Source organism: Drosophila nasuta, chromosome 2R, assembly GCF_023558535.2.
Source record: "Drosophila nasuta strain 15112-1781.00 chromosome 2R, ASM2355853v1, whole genome shotgun sequence".
In the NCBI taxonomy this organism is placed as follows: Eukaryota; Metazoa; Arthropoda; class Insecta; order Diptera; family Drosophilidae; genus Drosophila; species Drosophila nasuta.
In genome coordinates this window covers 26,575,437-26,597,760 of record NC_083456.1, presented here as the reverse complement: position 1 = coordinate 26,597,760, position 22,324 = coordinate 26,575,437, and the positions used below count along the sequence as shown (strand labels likewise).

At 38.6% G+C, this 22,324-nt stretch overlaps 1 protein-coding gene and 1 non-coding gene across 7 annotated transcripts; one reads left to right on the top strand and one right to left on the bottom strand.

The window, feature by feature from the left end:
- Nucleotides 1-1,484: 1,484 nt before the first annotated feature.
- On the top strand, nucleotides 1,485-22,192 carry LOC132784603 (myosin heavy chain 95F). 6 transcript variants are annotated; one of them, XM_060790312.1, is made up of 18 exons: nucleotides 1,485-1,900; nucleotides 15,287-15,481; nucleotides 16,282-16,355; nucleotides 16,418-16,547; nucleotides 16,644-16,805; nucleotides 17,336-17,598; nucleotides 17,658-18,064; nucleotides 18,122-18,866; nucleotides 18,931-19,363; nucleotides 19,428-19,669; nucleotides 19,733-19,953; nucleotides 20,013-20,243; nucleotides 20,589-20,636; nucleotides 20,879-20,923; nucleotides 21,219-21,339; nucleotides 21,399-21,516; nucleotides 21,573-21,674; nucleotides 21,735-22,192. In XM_060790312.1, the coding sequence occupies exons 2-18, from the start codon at nucleotides 15,295-15,297 to the stop codon at nucleotides 21,992-21,994; spliced, it is 3,789 nt and encodes a 1,262-aa protein (XP_060646295.1). In that variant the 5' UTR covers nucleotides 1,485-1,900; nucleotides 15,287-15,294; the 3' UTR covers nucleotides 21,995-22,192. The 6 variants fall into 6 exon arrangements, with proteins under 6 accessions (XP_060646295.1, XP_060646293.1, XP_060646298.1 ...); XM_060790310.1 differs by lacking the exon at nucleotides 1,485-1,900 and adding an exon at nucleotides 9,708-9,936; XM_060790313.1 differs by lacking the exon at nucleotides 1,485-1,900 and adding an exon at nucleotides 15,030-15,131.
- On the bottom strand, nucleotides 7,746-7,829 carry Trnal-uaa (transfer RNA leucine (anticodon UAA)). The gene has a single exon. It is a non-coding gene; the product is annotated as a tRNA-Leu (tRNA).
- Nucleotides 22,193-22,324: the final 132 nt, after the last annotated feature.

The following is a 22,324-nucleotide window of genomic DNA, read 5'->3' as shown; positions in this document are numbered from 1 at the left end:
TCTCAGACATTCACTTCGATAAATAATGGCAAGCAGTGTGCATTACAGGTTTCGTTTTTCGATTTATTGGAGCAGCTACAAAAAAAAAAACAACACAAAACGACAAAAGTTCATTTAACTTCAATTGGTATTTGTCAATGACAATTATCGCTTTATGGAAAATCAATTGAGAACATCGAAGAGCAGAGAATCAACGAAATATATTGAAAGTCAAGCAGTGAATGGTGAATATAGTGGATACGATCATTCTACGGAGATCCGAACAATCTCAATTAGATTCAATTAGTCAGCGTAACTCAGTTTGATTTCGAAGCTGTGGCGAAATATATGTTTTTCATATAAGACAGGTTATTTAACCGATTTATTGATACAAGTTTGTTTATTAATGCTAATTAATATGTAAAAATATGTATTAATTTATTGAAAGGCAAAAAAGTGATCATCAAGATCAAAACAACTGAACTCGAGCTCAGTGCAATGCTCCAAATATTTACACACGAATTTCTTGACTTAAAGATTTTTTTACAAAATAAATAATTTACTTATCTTGGCACGCTAATTTAGATTTATGGCCTGCTATATACATAAGTAGTTACATACGTTCATCATTCTATCTGCACATTCTCTTATTTATTTGCTACTATTGCACTTCCACACACACACACACACACACACACACACACATGTATAAACTGCTTCTCGGAGGCGCCTTAATTGGGTGTTTAAATACGTGTGGCGCCAATTGCGGAGACATGTCTCTGCATGTCTATATATGTCGACACTTCAAGATGAAAAACTAGTTGTAAAAAGCTCAAGAATTCAAGTGGGTAAGCTGTCAATATCTCTGATTCAAATTTGAATTTAACGGTCGTTGGCAGACAGCTCTGCAACATAATGTTGACAGCGCTTAGCAACTGCTTCGCTTTGATTTAGCAACAACAAATCACCCTTTATTAGAAGCACTGCTCAGTCTACCACATAACAGTTGAACTTTACACCGAACAAAGTTAATTAAAGTACATTAATTGGCTTTCAAACAGGCAGCATTAAATGTTGCAGAGCAGCGTATTTCGGTTAGCAACATGTATCCATCAACACTCGTAGAACAACACAGCTCTGAACTACAATCGATATATCGATATCGACACGATACACAAGTCGGCCATTTTAGTTTTGAATGAAAGCCATTGTAAAATGTCGGATTGGAAATTATGTAAATGTGACCAATATGAAATATTGCTTGCTTCGATATAAAAGTATTATAATGTTTTCTTGTTTATTGCAATTAATTGCAGTACAGCTAAAAACCAACAAAACAAAATGTTGCTGCAAGAGCTGCGCCAATTTTTCAAACAATATACCTTGCGCAGTGTAACCAGCTTGCATATTTCGCCACTAGTGTACTTTGGTATATTTTTCGACGTAAAAAAGTATATTTTAAAATTCAACTTGCGGTCACGATCGCGCGGGCAGTCGAAACAAAAACATCGAACGTTGCGGTCGGTGAGCGCATGTAGCGCAATTAATATGAGAATATAATATGAAATTTTAGTTAAATAAACAAGACACTCTATTGAAATACGTCAAGTGTAAATTCGGGTGTGAGGACAATTTCGCCTTCTTTGCAGCTGTTTTAGCTGCACAGCAGCGCACTGTATCGAACAACAAAATTTATTAACGGAAATTGGCGCGTTTTTTTATTAGTGAGCGTGTCAAAAATTCAAGTATTCTTTGTACACATTGTTTGGATTTGTTGTGCTTGTTAAATTTGCCAAAAACGAAAAACCCATAAAGTACACAGCATAAGCACCGGCAAAGCGGCTCCACGACGGCGCAACAACAACGGCAAAGACGACAACAACAACAGCGACAACGACAATAGCGGAAGCAGCAGCAACAGGTAAGAAGAGCATATCCGATTCATATTTGCCCTTTCTGGCGTCAGGTTCAATCTGTTATCTGTTAGGCTTTGTTGTTTTCTCTGCTTCTCTTTCCTGTTTGTATTTGGCCGTTGGCGAATCGATTGAGCTTGAGCTTCAACTTGGGTTGGGTGCGATAGACCAAAGACCAATCGATAAACAAAGACACAAAACGTGACCATGAATTATTGACTGTGTGCGTGCGAATGAGAAAGGCGTGAAAGAAAGAGCAAGAGGGGCGCGCAGTCGCGGCATCCTCATGTTCTTCACCCCCCAACAGACAAATGTCAACAACAACAACACATAGAAGTCACCACCAGTCGCAGCTGCCGTCTCACCCGCACACACACACACTCGCACAACACATGCAGTGTTTGCTATATATAGAAATGAAACAGGCAAAAGAAAGAGGAAGGTTTCGTTCTTTCGTTCTTTTCGAAAAACTGGCAAGATAGATTTGTGTGTGTCCGACGCAGGCGCAGACTATAAAAACATTAAAACTCCAGCCAGGGCCATTTTAATTGAGTGCGGAAATGAACAAACATTTGTGTAAGGAGTAAATGTCCATTTGCTGATGCCAGGCACATTTCGTTTAATTATGTTCCATGGAAATGGAACTGGAAACGGGAATGTGAATGTAAACGTGACAACGAACTTCATGTAAAACGTAAGCGTGACAAAAGCTGAATGGCTTTAAGCGAGCTCCTTGCGCATGCGTTGACATCAAAAAGCTGAGATACTTGAAACTGCTTCACGGCGAGCTTTTTAAGCATATAACCGATATATTTGCAAGCCAATTAACGGGTTTACTCGTTTGTGTGTGCTTATGTGCTTGTAGAGTTCATTGTTGTCAGTCACCCTCCACCCTCGTTTGCGAGCCGTAAAAACGAGTCGAAGGCTGCACGCGCCACACAGCTGACAGCGAACACAACACGTCGCGTCGTGTTCTGCATGTGATCGTCAATTGTTTGACACGAAGATCCTTTTTTTTTTTTGTTGGTCGACCTGGGCGACAGCTGTCCAACAACAAAAAAAACTTGTACACATGGATTTACCCAACATTTGTTGGTCACAAACAACAATAGAGTTAGATCTGCGATCTGCTGCGAGTCGAGCTCGTTAACCCAACACCCCGCCCTACTATTTATTCTGTTAGCTTAATCGGCCCCGAAACTCAAACCCCAATTTTAAAGTGCAAAATTTGCATATAATCAAAAGTGAAACAGCTGCTGATGCTGACTGCAGTGAAAGTTCATGGATTAATTACCGCTTTTGTTTACTAGACCTTTAAGATTAGCATAAGTTTTTCTTATGTTCGCTTTTTTTTTTGCATCTTGGTTTCGTTTTATGTGGCGATCGTATCAAATCAGACTTCCGAACTGGATTTACCTTATCTGTTTTTATGATCTTGTGTTTTCCATTTGCATTTCGAGTTATATCACGATTTATAACGGGACCTCTTGGAAATGTATCTGCATGGGATTAACATTGAAAGCCACAAATCATGGTTGTAAATTAATCAATTAACTGTGCTGACAAATTAAGTTCAATTTCTAGGCTTTTCCTTTTAACATTGTGTGAATTTCCGCATACAGTCATTTGTTGGCCAAACATAAGTATCTTTATTCTGTCCCAGCTGCAGCAGGGTAGATAACACGATAAGATTAATAAAGGGCACATGATAACAGAACTGCACGATTCACTTGACAGCTACAAAATATGAAATACACTTTTGGTATGCAGTTACTGAGAAAGTGGAGCAAAAAGTGTGACCATTTCTTAATTTTGTTTATGCAAAAGTAGTACAAAACGTTTGACCATTTTTATTTGAGTTATATGAAACTAATACAAATATTAAATAAAAGTCGAGCTTCATTATATAGAAAAATATGAAATACACATTTGGTATGCAGTTACTGAGAAAGTGGAGCAAAAAGTATGACCATTTGTTTATGTAAAAGTAGATCTAGAAGCATAACCATCTTTATATTAGTTATATGTTAATAATACAAATATAAGATAAAGGACGAACTACATTATTAAAAAAAAAAATTAAATACATTTTTGGTATGCAGTTATAAAAGAAGTGAAGCAAAAAGTGTGACCTTTTTTCCATATTACTGCAAACAGTTATAAATTTAACGCTATAGTCAATCTAAAAATTTGATAATTTTCCTGATATTTTCTATAGAAATGGTTTACTCAAATTGCAAATGCAACTCCTTAAAAAGTCATACAGAAAGTGTGACCATATTTAATTTTGTTTATACAAAAGTGGTGCAAAAAGTTTATTTATTATATTTTTATTTTTATTTGAGCTATATGCAAGTAATACAAATTTTAAATAAAAGTCGAGTTTCATTATTATTCAATATTCTACTATTCTATTCTTCTATACTAAACAGGTGAAGCGAAAAGTGTGACCATTTTTCTGTATTAATACAAAAAAATAATAATTTAAACAATTTAAAAATGTGATATTTTGCCAGCTATGTTATATAGAAAAAGTTTACTCATATTTAGTATGCAACACCTAAAAAAGTGAATCAAAAAGTGTGACCATGTTTCTTTAAAATACATAAAATCAAGCTACGTTTATTTTTATTTAAACTGTTTATGTTATTAAGTCTAGTAGGCTGCTCAAAATATAAATGTAATCAAATTAAATAATGATCTAAATAAAAATTCAGTAAAAAATGCAGTTCTTATAAAACACTCGCAGCTGTTGATTCGTTGACAGACGTTATTCATCATCTGTGAGGCATTAAAATCATTTCAATAAATTGTTTATTTTCATATTTACTTTGCCGAAAAGTGCACTTGGTAATTTGTGCCACATGACTGTCGGCAAAACATATGGAAAATCTGTGAACATATGTGGAGAGCAGGCCAGCAAACAGAAAATTAATGTATAAAAAAAAATCAACTCATAAGTTATGAGTCCCCAGTGAATCCATCAACATTTGAGGCATTGGACTCCCCACTGGGAAATGTTGTTATTGTTGTTGTTGTTGATGTTTCTTCAGTTGTTGCACCAATGTTGCTCCTGTGGCAGTGAGGGAAATGGGGCGACTTGTGTTGTTGTGTAGGAAATGGCTAGCGATAATTGTTTTAGCTTTTATTTTTCAATTGTTGCTTGGCTTTTCCTGTTTTTCGTTTTAGTTTTAGTTTTTGTCTGCATTAATTGGTTCCACTTGCGCGACGTTTAACGATCGACAGCCAACGAAAACAAAAATCTTGAAAACTTTGTGCACCAAAGTCGTTGAACTTCAAGAGTGCAGGATAGTTTTGCGTTGCAAGTTGCCATAATAATAATGCTCTTCTCCTAGCCAAGCGACCTGCATTTGGTAACCAAAAGCAAAAGTCGGAATCCAAATCTAAACTAAATTCAAAACTAAACCAAAATAAAAGAGAAAAAAACAGACTCGAACTCGTTTTGGTCGCTGAGTTTTGCGCATGCGCAGCGTTTTGTTAGCCCCTTTACGGTACAGTGAACCTCAAATGTGCTCCCCTTCCCGCTCCTCCCCACTCCCCCCTTCTACCCAACTCCCTCTGCGCTCATGTTCCTGTGACGTTTGGGCCATAAATTTTACAGCTGCAGCAGCGTTTCTATTGTTGCAAATGTAATTGCTTTTCAAGCGTTTCCTCTGGCAAGAGATTGTTGTTGTTTTTGTTAACCCTGAGGCACAATCACAGGTTCGGCTAGTTAGCCGAATGACTCATCAATGCTGACAGCGCTGATTTTCATTTAATGCTGGGGCAACCATTATTATTATCCATGTCCAGAACGAACCTGAAGCCAAAAGCTTTAAGGGGGGGGGCAGCTGCAAATAATTCTGTTGCAAAACAAGTTGAACTGGTTGTGTTGTGCGTTGTTCGTTGTTCGTTGTTCACTTGCCACAATTGGAAATCCATGCAACAACTGACATTAGCAGATGCATCTGGATTGCTGTTTCGAGTTGCTGCCGCAGTTGCAAGTTGCAAGTTGCTGCTGCTGCTGCTGCCCCCGCGCTGCACATTGCGAACCTGTCGCCTCCTGGACACCGACACCGACACCGTTAGCGTCCCTCTCAGTTGCAGTCGAGTTGCGCTTGACTGGTTGAACTTGATATTGAAAGGCATGGTCAAAGAACTGACCATACCGTGAAAACGGGTTTTTTATTTTATTTTTTTATCAGCATCCCATTCCTCTCACCATTTTACCATATATAGAGAATCTCAGCTTCGTTCCTCTCTTTTGTTTGTTTGTTTTTTGGCACCGTTTTTGTCGCCTTTTGCACAAAAGCATTTAATCAAATTCCATTGAAATTCTTTCATTTATTAGTTGGCCAAGTTCTTTGCGCTCTTGATGTAATCTTTCAACGTTTCTTTGTGGCTTTTAACTACTGCAAAATGTCGCAATTATTACACAATTTTCATTGTCTACCACTTTGATACTCGCTTCGCTTCTTGGTCTGTATTTTTTTTCTTGCCACAAGCAATTTGAATTGTTTTTCCACCGTGGAAGAATTGTGAACAAGCTTGGCTAGCTTTTGGGTTATGAAATTATGGCAATTGTCTGGCTTTGTTTCTGTGTTTTTTTTTTTGAATGCAATGCAATCTTTTTTGTACCTTTTGTATGTTTGGGGAAGTGTCACGAATACGAGTCTAATAAGTAGGGTAGCAAATGAAATGGGTCACAGAGAGGTAAAGTGAAATGAGGAAAAACGCAGAGAGTGTCGCAATAAAATGTCACGTGTCGTGGAAAATCGATTTAACCCATTGGCTGAAGATACTCTTCAAATGCAATGATTGAATAAAGATTGTTGAATTGATTGCTCAGCTCTCTCAGCTCGTCGAATTGTTTTTAATTTATCTAACATAATTTATGATCCCCCCTCCTCCCATTGAATTTATATCAATTCATTCAGTGTTGCATCATGCAATAGATCATCAGTCAAAGTTTCAAGATGAATGCCACATTCAACATTTCAACAAATACAAAATACAAAATACAAAATCTCAATCTTCAGCTTGACAAATTGATTTTCTCATTCATTAATTTATTTTGATTACGATGCGATTATAGCGCCCTGACTAGACTAGCCCAACTTTTAAACAGTTATTTGCCTGAGTTTAGTCAGGTATTTGATTGCGCAATGCAACAGAATACATAACAAACAAAGCACACGCCAAAGCAATAGACAATAGACAGCATAACGAACAAAACACACATTATTAATTATTCAGAGTCAACGGCACTTGTTGGCCCTTTTGTTGTTGTTTGAGTTTTTGGTATGAGTTTTGGTTTTGAGACTCGAATACGAATACGAGATTGCCTTTTGGTCAACCGGAAGGTGTGCGGCCCTCGCAATGGTAGAATAACAGCCATTAAATAACCGTTTTTGGACAGCTAACATGCATTGTTGCAACTGCAACAACAAACAGCGATTGCAGCCAAGCAATGAATAGTTAATTATGACTCACCTTTTTAGTAATTACAGTAAAAGCATATGATTACGGCTATTGTTCAGAACAAAAAGAAATATTCTATGATCTGGCTAATTGAAAATCATTGTTATAAATTATGGCTACTACAAAATTATTTATTAAAATTCCTAAAAAGATTCTTTAAATCTTTAGTTGCATTAAAAGTACAATTTCTCAATCAACTTGGTTTTAGTTCACCATAATTATTCATACTAAATAAGTAAAAGTGTTTTTTAACATCTAACACTATTTACTATTTATTCGCTATTAGCACCGTTAAACCCTAAAATTATGCAGTAGGTGAAAAATTTAAATATTGTTTGCATACAAAAAATTAAAAAAAAGAATATTCCAAATTGTCAGGTGTGGGGTTCGAACCCACGCTCTCTCTCGAGAACCAGAGCTTAAATCTGGCGCCTTAGACCGCTCGGCCAACCTGACTCGTTGAGCGAGTCGATCCAAACGTGCTACATAAGCAGCACAGCTGTCACTGGCAGCCAGCATTGTGGCATTGTTGTTGCTTCGTATTCATGAGGGGTGTGTGTTTGTGCATGAGAGAATCAACTAAATTTTCGGTCTAAGGGGAAATACAAACACACGAACTTGTGTGTTTGTATGTATGTTGAAGTGTGTTGTACTCCAACTCTAATTGCAGCATCGCTTTAAATTTAGTGATTACATTTAGTAATTAAAATGATTTTTTGTTGCCTCTCCCTCTCTTTACAATTAGCAATTTTGGCTATTTATATTTTATCGCGCTCGCGTATCGAAAGTGCTTTTTGCAAATTTTTTTTTGTGTTTTGTATTTGAAAGAGAAAATCTAAAGTACACAGCTGTTGGGCATTCTACAATACTCACACTCTCTCTTTCGGTGTTTAGCTCTTTGACGCTCTCATTTTCGCGAGCAGCCCTCGAAACTAGAAACATACATACATACATGTATTATGCACACTATCTCTTTCCCTCTCACCTTTAGCTTTCCTAGTGCAAATTGGTTGGACATAAAAAGCTTATCGGAAAGCTTTCAACCGCAATCAGCTGCATCGCTCTAGCACTTGTTCGAGTATGCTTGCGAGATTTGTTTGCTTGAGAGGAAAAGCTCAAGTGTCAGAGTTCACATAGTTCACCCACATATTGAGGAGATGCGATACTGTAAACAAAGTTGGAGCCTGTCATGGAGCAGCACTCGACTAGAGCAGCACTCAAGCAGCTGTTGCTGCTGCTGCTGCTGTTGGAATAACTCAATTTTCGCAGTTCAAATGAAAGAAATACCCGGCGGGGTAAATTATGCCGGAAGTTGTTATGTCATGCCAAGCTGCACTGTCATTGCATTGTTGTTGATGTTGCTGTTGATGCGTTGGATCTTTCTTTGTGCGTTGCCTGCATTTGGCTTCCTGGTGGCGGCTGCACTTCAACGGAGTGTTACAAATATACATCTACTTTAGTACGCCATTGTGTTTGGGCTTGTTATTGGAGCATAAACAGAACGCGAACTGACTTTCATAGGGCGGCACGCAAATGGAATTATTACTGTGCCACCCACACACAGACACACTAAACAATTATGGGATTCTGCGCAGTTAATGCCGCTGAATATCGTTTACGATACCATGCAACAAATAATAACAACCCCAAAAAATCGTAAACGAGCATCCTGCTTTCGCAGACTCCGCTAAAAACGCATCAGTGCAATTCGTGAGGTCGTCGATTGCAGTCGCAAAACCCGGCACGTGGCTGCTGTTTTTTTTTCTCCGTGCGGGTCATTCGGGGCGGGGTGCCAAATAACTCGGTTACTGGGTGAAACATACAGCAACAACAACAAACTCGAAATCTATATGCAGATAGAATGCAGTAAACACGTAGAGACCAGACGCCTTAGATACAGCTTCCAGATATTGTAGCATATGGCATATGGCATTTCTCAATCTTGAGTCTCATCTGTTTATCGGATTTTATTGCTGATTTGTTACCGCGTGTAATGTAGGTCAGCAATTGCAATTGCTGCAAATTGTGCAATAAAGTTTCTCACTTTTCTTTCCACCAAAGAAAAGAAAATCTAATTAATGCACGGAAATTGAATTGTAAAATCGCAGTGCGAAAAGCGAAAACAAAAGCGACTAGAGCAGAGCTGGCAAATTATCCAACATCAGGTTAAACGTGCGAAAGTGTAATGAGGAACGAGAAGAAGAAGCAAAGTGTTTAATCGATAGTGAAAATCAAACAAGTTTGCCAAGCAAACCTCGTTCGCGAAACGGTTGCCAAGCCCAAATATCAACAACAATAACAACAACATCATAATATCAACAACAACAACAACAACTATCTGTTTGCACACATACTCGTTTAGTATACAGAACGGTTTCAGACCCAGGTCAACCCCCTCAAAATACTTGCTTAGTCCAAAGTGCACTCAACTGCACTAAGAGCACCCTTCTTCGTTGATAAGTCAGTCATCAGCCCCTTATTTTGTGTGTGTGTGTGTGTGTCTCAACCCTCATAATGGATTTCTATACGAACCACAATAAAGAACGACACGATCCAAACTCCGGTGAGTTTAATGAATTTCATTTTAGCATTGAATTAATTGACGCAACTTCCATAAAACTTAATCTAATCACTCGATCATTGGGTCATAATACGAAACAAATACATGCGAATGTTTGCTGCAATTAACTTCCAGACTAATAATAGATAATCGCACATAAAGGGCGTTATCTAAAGAAAAAAAAAGTACCCAAGAAATTGCAATGAAATGAAAGTGCATTTTCTTAAGAAATTTGAGATTATAAACAGAAATAGTTCGTATAGTTTATTAGAATAATAGGAATATAAATAATTGGGTCTGTTAGAAACATAACATAAGATTTTGTTTAGAAAAAAATCTCAAAGTGAAGTTTTAGATATCGATTTGCTAATTTAATAATTTTAATTATGGATTTAAATATAATTTATATATATTTTCGACTTTATTTAAAATGAAACATGCTTTAAGATAAAAGGATTTCATAGAAAATATTTTTAAAAAGAAAAACTAAGCTGCATTTAGAATATTATATTTAGCTAACATGTCCAACATTTCTATAAATAAAGCTAAACAATGCTAACGGATCAAGTATTATTATTAAGTTAGCTCTTTATAATAGCCTATAATTTTATTATTATAGGGTTAGCTTTTTATAAAGACCAAAATGTATTTCAATTTATGATGTTTTTCTAAAGTTATTTACTTTTTGTTTTTATTATCGCTGATCGTCTGGTTGCAATCTTTATACGATGTTTTATTTATCGGTCGAAAATGAGAACAATGCAATTCAGATAACAAACATTTGCCAGCTGCATTGTCGAAAAGTTTAGACAGGTTCAACGCCTGCTTAATCAGCAACTTCCACAATATCAAACGCATTGTCGCAAAAATTGCGACTTTGAATATCTACGCAGCACTTTAGGCTAATGTTCGTGCCTTCAATTACAGTAATAAGTGACTATCACGCAACCTGGACAGTCGACTGATTCACTGAGATAGTTGGTGGGTGTTGGGTGTGTGTGAGTGTGTGTGGAAAAGGGCGAGACGATAAACATTGCTCTGATGATATCACCATTGCCCCACACACACACACACACACACACGCAGTTGTAAGTTATAAAACGCATAGACTAAATCAGGAAGACTTCACTCTGTGTGTGTCTTTGGCTAATTGGACCTATGGGCGCTGGTCAAAAAGTCTCGATGTGCACGTGTACTCGTATTACGTATACGACCTGGTCAAACCCAAGCAGCAGCAGCAAGCATAAGCTGATTCTCAGGGTTCAGTTTCAGGTTGAGGTGTCAACGCAGTCTTTAACATGGCATCACATTTCATAAGCCTTTTGCCGTTCGTCTTCGTCTTCGTCTACCGTTTTGCAAATGACTTTGCTACTTTTTCCCTCGTTTCTTTCACCTCTCTGTACAAACGTTGTGAGTGATGTTGAAGAGAAGCCGCAATCTTGGTCTTGGACACATATTTGCACCGTTTGCTTTGTGCCCATTGTCAATGTCGCCCTCAAGCACTTCCTGCGTCATCAAGTCGTTTATGTTTTTTTTCGTCTTCATATTTTTCTCTCGTTGCAGTTGCAATGACTGCCGCCTTGCCACACTTGGTTGCTTGGCCTGAGAGACTCGAGACTCTCTGTGCTGCTGTTCAGCATTTTCATTTCCATAGCCATAGCCATGCAATCTGGCAGAATGCAGCTTGGCAACTTCGTCTTCGCCTTCGTCTTCGTCTTCTCTACATAAACGGCCATCAAATGTGGCATTCATCTCACACTCACACACACTCAGAGTTTTCTTGTACTTGTCGTCTCCCTGGTGTGGCTGCTGCTCATAGGCAACTTCATTTATTTTTTGTTTCCTTGCGCAATTTGTAATTTATGCCGACGTCTCATGCTGAGGAGCGCAAGAGATTTCAAGAGCCCAGACAAATTGTAGGCAACTTCTCCAAAGGCGTCGCAACGTCATCGTCATCACCATCGTCGTCGTCGTCGTCGTCGTAGCTGACATGCATGCAAAAACAGCTCAAGAACACAAGTTGAGCACATGCTGCTCGACTTGGAGCATACCCTGTAAATAGTTGAAACGCAAACTTTATATTCCTAAACAACTTAAAACAAGGTTTTAATTTAAAAACAAACTCCAATAAGCTTTCAATCTTTTGATTTTCTAAAAGTCTTGTTTTCCAGATCGTAAATTTCTCAAATTCCAGAACTTTGTTGGTTTTTTTTTCTAATATAATAGTAATATAAAAACAACTAAACTTAAAAAAGATTTAAAAGAGTTCATTTTTGATTTATTTAAGCGAGATAGAAATATCTCAAGTTAAGATTAAACACTTTTAAATTAAAATTGAAAAATGTTTCATCTTGACTTGAGATATTTCAATTTTAATTTAAAAATGTTTCATCCTGACTTAAGATATTTCTATCTGGGTTCAGCTTTGAAAAAAGTATAAATGAATTTCATAAATGAATTAAGAATTATTTTGGAATTTCGGTCTTGATTTTTTTCTTTTCGGCTCAATTCAAGATTGTTTCTTGCTTTTAGCATTTTATTTGTTCTGTGAAGTAATAAACAACCTTTTATGGAATCTTTCCACTAATATGCTTCACTTTTCACACTTACAGGGTATTTCAACTGCATTTGAGTGTGTTTTTTTTCATTTGTTTCTCCCAGCTTGCTCTCTGCATCAAGATTATGTTAAATTGCCTGCAAAATTGTTGTTAATTTGCGTTGCACATTATAAAGCGATTTCAGCCATATGCATAGGCCAAGTTCCACTTTCTTTTGCACAAACTGGGCTAATTGTGCCATGGATACATTGTAGTTAATGGTCTGGCTCAATTAATTCAACGATATCATCATCGCTTCTCCGAGTGTTTCTCAATTATTATGGTGCAAAGTGAATCAAACACAAAACAAAACAAAAAAATGCTTGTTATGCTCGATGATATCTTTAATGCTAATGCTGACAAATCCATATGGCAATGTCGAGAAATCGTGACACATTCACATTGCTGATATGAACATAACATTCGAAATATTCAAATATTCCATGCCATTGATAAAGAGCTTTTAGAGTGCCAGGCATTAGAATAACATTAAAGAAAAGCGGAACCTGGTGTGTCATCAATGAGAATGTTTCTGTAATTTTCTTTTGTATAATTGTAAAATCGGTTAAATGGAAATCTCAGAGACACAAATCGATGAAATGCGTTGCCATAAATGTCAAGACGCTAAACGGGCAACGTCAATTACTCCCACTGTTCTCAGTTCTCTCGCCTCAACGAATTGATGTAGAAACGAGCAAAGATACAAAAAAAATAAACTTGTTTAACAATCATTTAATAATTTAGCACTTTTGCAAATTTCATCTTAATTTATGCGGGAAGAAGGGAAATGCCATTGTTTCTCCCTCTCTCTCTCTCGCTCGCTCACCCAAAAAATAACAAACAATATATTTGAAATCGTTTTGCAGTCGCCGAACAATTCCGAACCTAAAATCCGAACCTAGCGTATGCAACATTAACCCAGCGAACTAAATAAATGAATTTCACCTTGACGCCGTTTTTGCTCTAAAAACAATTCACCAACGTCATTGTCTTTGTTACGATTGTGTGTTTTGGATTGTACTACTATTGTATGTAGTGTGTTATATTAGAGGGCAGACAAACTACTGTAAACGAGAGCTTTGCGGTTTCCAATGTAAATGCGAATTCAAGTAGTATATCCCATACTTAGTACAATATTTTGCTGTTGCGAATTGACTAAAAAAAAAAAGCAAGGTCGACATTGTTATGGGTCGTTCGGCGGTTTCCCTCTCGCTCTCTTCTCTCTGCTCTCTGCTGTCTCGGTCTCTGCACCATGTCAACACCTACACGGTTTGGTGGAGCTGTGCTTATCAACGGCACGACGCCCATGAGTCAACGCATGACCAAGAAAGGTAACCAGCAGTAAATAGACAAAAAAGAACACCAGAATATAACTACAACAAAACTGAAACGTATAGCAAAAGTAACAGAAATTGCCACAACGCGACAACGTCAGCGAATGGGAAGAACAATAGCCAACAGTGACAAAAAAGAAAGAGAGAAATATAACCGAATGCAGAGAGTAAAGCAGATGCGGGTGCGGTAGAGATCGAGGAACAAACAGGTAAAGGTTTAATAGCTGAGAAATGCTCAACAAGAACTGACATAAAACACCGGCCTAGCCTAGCCCCTAGCCCGACCCGGCAATGCCGCAACATTGCCAACAGAGCGGCAAAACGGCCTTAATGACTGTTACTCGCTTTGCTTAGAGATAAAGCCAGTCACAAAGAGAGAATGAGAGAGCGAACACAAGAGAGAGAGCAAGCCAATCAATGTTGATTAGAGATGAGCGCGTGTCAAAGTTATTGTTATAAATGGGTGTAATTTGTGTATCGTAAGCTACGATATTCGCTAAAATAAAAATATTAAATTCGTATGTAATGATACTATACGAATTTAAGGGTTGTTTTTTTATTTCAGCGAATATCATATTAGTTTACGAGCTCTACATCGATCATAAATATATTGTTGAGATATTAAAAGCATGTTCTCGGTCTCGAAAGAACAGAAATTTCGTAATACTTATTAACTGTAGATAAAATTTGTCGTATACCAAAATAGCGTTAAAATATTTATATATATTTTTTTTTATGTTCTGTGTATTTACAATCTTTCTAATTGATAATAAGTAAATATTATTTAAATATTTATATAGTTAGTTTATTTTTTAGTCCATGGCTAAATCATGTTAATATAAATGGTAAATAATCTATTCAAAAGAAATTTTTATATTTGTTATTTGCAACAACAAAAATAAATATAAGACAGGTGATTTAAAAACTAGGGTTAAAACTGGGGTAATTTTTAACATTCACCTAATCGTGAAAAGAAAAACTATGAAGCCAAATAAACTGTGGTTCGTACAACGAGTTCCACATATCCTTAATGCAAAATCTTCAAAATTTGAAGTTCAACCATTTAATTTACTTACACATATCGTTACTCGTGTCACGATAATAACTCACGCTCCCACCTCTAGCTGGAGAGCAAACTCACCTGGCTGGGATCGTCGACGAGGTTCGCATAGCAGTCGCTCAGTTGCTTTTGTGAACTCTGACGACGCGGCTCTTAACGCAGAACGTTTGCTACCTACACACTACATCGAGTTACCTGTTGTCTAGTGTTAGTGTTAGTGACGGTGGCAGTTGATAAGATTTTTCACTTTGATTGCTATTTGCAAATCCCCCATTTAATTACGTTTATTAAGACAAATGTTAAAATCGTGATTTTTCATGTAATTAATTGAGTGTGCTTTTTGTTTTTGCTACTTCTTACAGTGCGCAAAATGTTGGAGGATACCCAGCTCGTATGGGTAAGAGATCCGGCGGATGGATATATACAGGGTCGGATTACGGAAATTGGCAGCAAAGAGTTTGAAGTTACGCCCATAGATCGTAAATTCCCGAAACGCACTTGTCACTACGATGATATACACTCCTCATGTGATGGACCACAGGATCACGATGATAACTGTAAGTGCAAACAATACGATATTATGTTACTTACCATCAATATTTACACATGAAAAAGTGTGCATGTCAGTGTATTAGATGTGGATGAGTGTGCAGGTGTTGTTCCCTTTGTTTTTTTCGGGGACTTTATCTCTAGTTTGTTTTTGGTGTGTGCGTTTTGAGTGAGTCGTTCGTTGTGATTACATAAAGTATAGAGAATCGTTTTGGATATGAATGCCGTGTGAATGGGAAGAGTTTCTTTCAGAATTGTTTATCCAGTAAATACACAAGTCCATCACCAGCGTCAACTGCAACGAAAAGACAATATAGTGCAAAGAGATAATGTCAGAAATTCTGTGGAATCAGAAACAGAATCAGACTCAGAATCAGAACCATAAACAAATATATATTGCAGCAAAAGTGTTTCATGAGAAACTTGAATTTGATATACGATTTTCATGGTAAAAAAAGTGCCCTAAACTTTCAACTATCCGAATCGGAATCGAAATCGGAATCTCACGTGTGTATTGTTCTGCTCTACTTTTCGGTTAAGAGATCATAAACCTTTATTTCATAGTCTTGGTTGTCGTGAGCATCCAAAACCCTTGTCGTTTGATCGTTAGCTACGCTTGCTTGAAACAGTTAAGCGGTAAAGCACTTAAACATAACCCCCGACCCCGACGACGAGTACAACTCGACTTCGAATCCGGAACCCCCCGGGAGAAAGTTAACTTGTTGTAACAGAAAACCAACAGATTTTTAATGTGCACATGTTTTGTGCCAAGAATAATGAGACAACTTACGCCAAATTTCATTTCCAGGTGAACTTATGCTACTCAACGAGGCCACATTTCTGGACAATCTAAAAACGCGTTACTACAAAGACAAGATCTATGTATGTTAATATATCTATTTAATACCTGTATTTTGCTAAAACTAGTATTATACTTTCTGCAGACCTATGTGGCCAACATACTCATTGCTGTGAATCCGTATCGTGAGATCAAGGAGCTCTATGCGCCGGATACCATCAAGAAGTACAATGGACGCTCGCTGGGTGAATTGCCTCCGCATGTGTTTGCCATTGGTAAGTGGCGATGATTGATGACTAACTACAAGACTGTCAATCATAACTTACTCTCTCTCTCTCCCTCTCTTTTCTTTCTGTTTTTCACGTTTACAGCGGATAAGGCCATTCGCGACATGCGCGTCTACAAGTTGTCGCAGTCGATCATTGTGTCTGGAGAGTCGGGTGCTGGCAAAACGGAGTCCACCAAATATTTGCTCAAGTATTTGTGTTACTCACACGACAGCGCCGGTCCCATAGAGACGAAAATATTGGATGGTAAGGCAACATTTGCTGCGGGTTTAGACATACCTTAAATCCTGATAGTTTATATCTCTTAATTTCAATCCAATTTATCATTTTCCATTTATATAATAAGATATATACTTATTGAATACGAATTTATTTAGAATACAATCATTTTATCGGTAATATATTTCACAAAACTTCATTAGTATATTTTGCTTGACTTCAATGCCAAAATATGCATTTTTTTAATACAACAAAGTTCGATACATTTAAGATTACAATTTACTCGCTCATTATCGACTTAAGTTTATATCTTTCTAAGATCAATCAACACATAAACTTCCTGTCAATAAGCTTCTGCCTTTTAGATAGAAACACTTATAAGATAAGATATAAGGTATCTTAATTAATTTGCAACATTATTATAATTATTAAAATTATGTTCTTACGATAAGAAATTTAAGTTAATCAGCTTAATTTGAACAGTCATTATAACCTTTGCTTACAACCTTTTTTGTACTTTATTTTTATAATTCATTTTCTCTCTCTCTCTCTTTTAGCCAATCCCGTGCTGGAGGCCTTTGGCAATGCGAAGACCACACGCAACAATAACTCTTCACGCTTCGGCAAGTTCATTGAGGTGCACTACGATGGCAAGTGTCAAGTGGTGGGAGGCTACATCTCTCACTATCTGCTCGAGAAGAGTCGCATTTGCACCCAAAGCGCCGAGGAGCGTAACTATCATGTGTTCTACATGCTGCTAGCTGGCGCTCCGCAGCAGCTGCGTGACAAGCTGAGCTTGGGCAAGCCGGATGATTATCGCGTAAGTTTATGAATTATCGATATACTAAACAACTGTCTAACAAAATCTTCTTCTTTCAGTATCTCTCTGGCTGCACGCAGTACTTTGCCAATGCCAAGACCGAGCAGCTTATACCCGGCACTCAGAAGTCGAACAGTCATCAGAAGAAAGGACCTCTGAAAGATCCCATTATCGATGACTATCAGCACTTTCAAAATCTGGACAAGGCGCTGGGTCGCTTGGGACTTTCTGAGACCGATAAAATGGGCATCTATACGCTGGTGGCAGCTGTGCTGCATTTGGGTAACATCACCTTCGAGGAGATACCCGACGATGTGCGTGGCGGTTGTCAGGTGTCCGAGGCATCGGAGCAATCGATGACCATCACCAGCGGATTGCTGGGCGTGGATGAGACCGAGCTACGCACCGCTTTGGTGTCACGCGTCATGCAGAGCAAGGGCGGTGGCTTCAAGGGCACGGTTATCATGTAAGCACCGAAAATCTATAACGAAAATGTTCCTTGACTTATTGTTATTGCTTACAGGGTTCCTCTAAAGATCTACGAGGCGAACAATGCACGCGATGCCTTGGCCAAGGCCATCTACAGTCGCCTCTTCGATCGCATTGTGGCTCTGATCAATCAGAGCATTCCCTTCCAGGCCTCCAACTTTTACATTGGTGTCCTCGATATTGCGGGCTTTGAGTACTTTACGGTCAACTCGTTTGAGCAGTTCTGCATCAATTACTGCAACGAAAAGCTGCAGAAATTCTTCAACGACAACATCTTGAAGAACGAACAGGAACTGTATAAACGCGAGGGTCTCAATGTGCCCGAGATTACGTTCACGGACAATCAGGATATTATTGAACTGATCGAGGCCAAGGCAAATGGCATATTTACGCTGTTGGACGAGGAGTCCAAGTTGCCTAAGCCATCGCCTTCGCATTTCACCGCCGAGGTGCACAAGTCGTGGGCCAATCATTATCGTCTCGGTTTGCCGCGTTCTTCGCGCCTCAAAGCGCATCGCACGTTGCGCGATGAGGAAGGTTTCCTGGTGCGTCATTTCGCTGGCGCCGTTTGCTACAACACCGAGCAGTTTATCGAGAAGAACAACGATGCATTGCACGCCTCACTCGAGGGTCTGGTGCAGGAGTGCGAGAATCCATTGCTCAAACAGCTCTTCCCATCGGGCAGCAATACTTCGGTGCGTGGCAAGCTTAATTTCATCTCTGTTGGCTCCAAGTTCAAGACACAGCTGGGCGAACTCATGGAGAAACTCGAGCAGAATGTAAGTGTGGCAACATAATAGACATAAATTAGAGTTTGCAAACTGATTTATTTGTTGCTTGCAGGGCACCAATTTCATACGTTGCATCAAGCCCAACAGCAAAATGGTTGATCGCCAGTTCGAAGGCAGCTTGGCGCTGGCGCAGCTCAAGTGCTCGGGCACCATATCGGTGCTGGAGCTGATGGAGCACGGTTTCCCGTCGCGTGTACTCTTTGCCGATCTCTACAGCATGTACAAGTCGGTGCTACCGCCAGAGTTGGTCTCACTGCCAGCCCGCACCTTTTGCGAGGCCATGTTTCAGTCGCTTAATCTGAGCGCCAAGGACTTTAAGTTCGGCATCACCAAGGTGTTCTTCCGACCGGGCAAATTTGTAGAGTTTGATCGCATTATGCGTTCCGATCCCGAGAATATGCTGGCCATTGTGGCCAAGGTGAAGAAGTGGCTGATACGTTCACGCTGGGTCAAGTCTGCGCTCGGTGCACTTTGCGTCATTAAATGTGAGTTGAAAAAGAGTGTAGCGATAATCCTCTTATTGTTAATCTCTTCTCCTCTGCTCTGCAGTGCGCAATCGCATTATTTTCCGCAACAAGTGTGTGCTGACAGCTCAGCGCATTGCTCGCGGCTTTTTGGCACGCAAACAGCATCGTCCTCGGTATCAGGGCATTGCGAAGATCAACAAGATACGCACCAACACGCTGAAGACCATCGAGATTGCCAACGGCTTGAAGTTGGGTCGTGATGAGATTGTCGGCGGTGTCAATGATATCTACAGGCAAATTGATGATGCCATCAATAAGATCAAGGTGCGTTGAACTGCATTTTAGTTTCTAGTCAGTCTTGCTAATTTAAGTGTCTTTCGCCTGCAGCAAAATCCTCGCATTACACAGCGTGAAATTGATTCCATGTACACGGTGGTCATGGCCAACATGAATAAGCTGACTGTCGATCTGAATACCAAGCTGAAGGAGCAACAGCAGGCCGAGGAGCAGGAACGTTTGCGCAAGATTCAAGAGGCCCTGGAGGCAGAACGTCGTGCCAAGGAGGCCGAAGAGCAACGTCTACGCGAAGAAGCTGAAAACAAGCGACTGTTAGTATTCATTATTAACAAGTTATGAGGATTTAATTACATTTTATGTTACTATGCAGCAAAGTGGAAATGGAAACCAGACGCAAGTTGGCCGAGGCACAGCGTCTGAAACAGGAGGAAGAGGATCGTCGCGCTGCCTTATCGCTGCAGGCACAGCTGGAGAAAGAAGCCAAGGACGATGCCAAGTATCGTCAACAGCTCGAGCAAGAACGTCGCGATCACGAACTCGCTCTGCGTTTGGCCAGCGAATCCAATGGCCAGGTGGAAGATAGTCCACCTGTTATACGCAAGTATGTTTATTGCTTTATTATATTAACATTAATAGGAGAGTGCAGGAAAATAGGAGTTTAATTGTTCATGGTGCAAGGGGTTAATGAAAAATGGAATAAACTTTAAAAAGGGGGGTCTCAAATGAATTATATTACAGATTATTAAACATTAATTGAGTTTAGGGATTGTAAATATTTGGCAGTTCAAGAACATTATATTTTAAAAATATTTATATTTAATGAACGAACAGAAACTCACCAACTTTTTCCCCTCCCTCTCACGCAATCTTACCAACACAATTCACACACACAATCCCAAAAAAAACACACACAAAAATACACAACAAACCAACCAACAACACACAGTGGTGGTCTCAATGACGCGTCTCCCATGGGTTCCAACAAATTGATCAGGTATAGCACGCTATTTAATTTTAAATATCTTTGTTGTTTCTTGTACAAAATTGAAATTGAAAAAAAAAAACAAATCTCTTTTTGCTTTCTAAAAATGCTTTACACAAAAACTAATCGGACTATTTTTCAACACTACAACAATAACAAATTGGACTCTGTATATCTTTAAAACGAAATCCAAACAAAAAAATATCTTTACTTTCTACTTTATTTCTACTTTTCTATATTCTTTATTAAACAAGTTTTTCACAAGTTGTGTCAAACATTGCTTCGCGATATTTAAATAAGTGAGTTGGTGCTGGTTTTTGAAAACTTTTAATAAACTAATTAACTAACTACTAAATTACTAATACACTTATACTAAAACGAATACAGTCAAATCTATTCACACTAATTAAAGCATCCGTTTTAATAATAATAATCGTATTTGTATATTGGCTATTAGTTGTAGAGCTGTTTCAAGCTGTTGTTCAACTTTTGTAATAATAGGCATTAAATCCCATCAATAACTCACTTTTGCGTACGCTTTTCAATATGCTGACATTTCTTATATGCTTACTAATCTTAAAAATTTAAATGTAGATCGGAAAATGTGCGTGCACAGCAGCAAGCATTGGGCAAACAAAAGTTCGACTTGTCCAAATGGAAGTATTCGGAACTGCGCGATGCTATCAACACGTCCTGTGATATTGAACTACTTGAGGTAAGTTTGTGGAATTTATAATTTCTTTCAACTTTTACTTATCTGAACTACTTTTGCAGGCCTGTCGTCAAGAGTTCCATCGCCGCTTGAAGGTGTATCATGCCTGGAAGGCAAAGAACCGCAAGCGCACCACCATGGATGAGAATGAGCGTGCTCCACGCAGCGTTATGGAAGCTGGTAAGTTAATAGCTAAAAATCAACTTACATAGTTCTGAACTATTTTATGTTTTCAGCTTTTAAGCAGCCGCCAATTGTGCAGCCCATACAGGAAATTGTGGCGGCTCAGCATCGCTACTTCCGCATACCCTTCATGCGAGCCAATGCGCCTGATAACAGTGAGTAGATTACTCATATTTATATTCTATTTAAGTTAAAAATTCAACTCCTTACTTTAGCTAAGCGTGGCTTGTGGTATGCTCACTTTGATGGCCAGTGGATTGCCCGGCAAATGGAGCTGCATGCTGATAAGCCGCCAATTTTGCTGGTTGCCGGCACCGATGATATGCAGATGTGTGAACTGAGCTTGGAGGAGACGGGCTTGACGCGTAAGCGCGGTGCCGAAATACTTGACCATGAATTCAATCGCGAATGGGAACGTAATGGGGGTAAACCCTATAAGAGCCTGGGTGCTAAGCCCAATGGAGCGGGCATTTAAACACAACTTATGCAAGCCAACAATGTGTGAACCGTAACGAAACGTTAGGAACAAATGCAAAGAAAATCAAATCTGCCGTTTGTCGATCGATTATGATCGAGTAGACAACAAAAATTCGCAGTCTTAAAATTTTATAATATTTTTGCAAACACTTTTTGATAAAGACCACGTCCAAAATCTTATGGTTCTAAAAATGAATGATTATTACTATTATTATACGTGTCGACAGTTCTTTTATAAAACAACAAATTTTTAATTTGCATATGGATTTCGTTTTAATCGCCCATTAATCCGGCTGCTTGTTGGAGCCTTCGCGTACATTTACATACG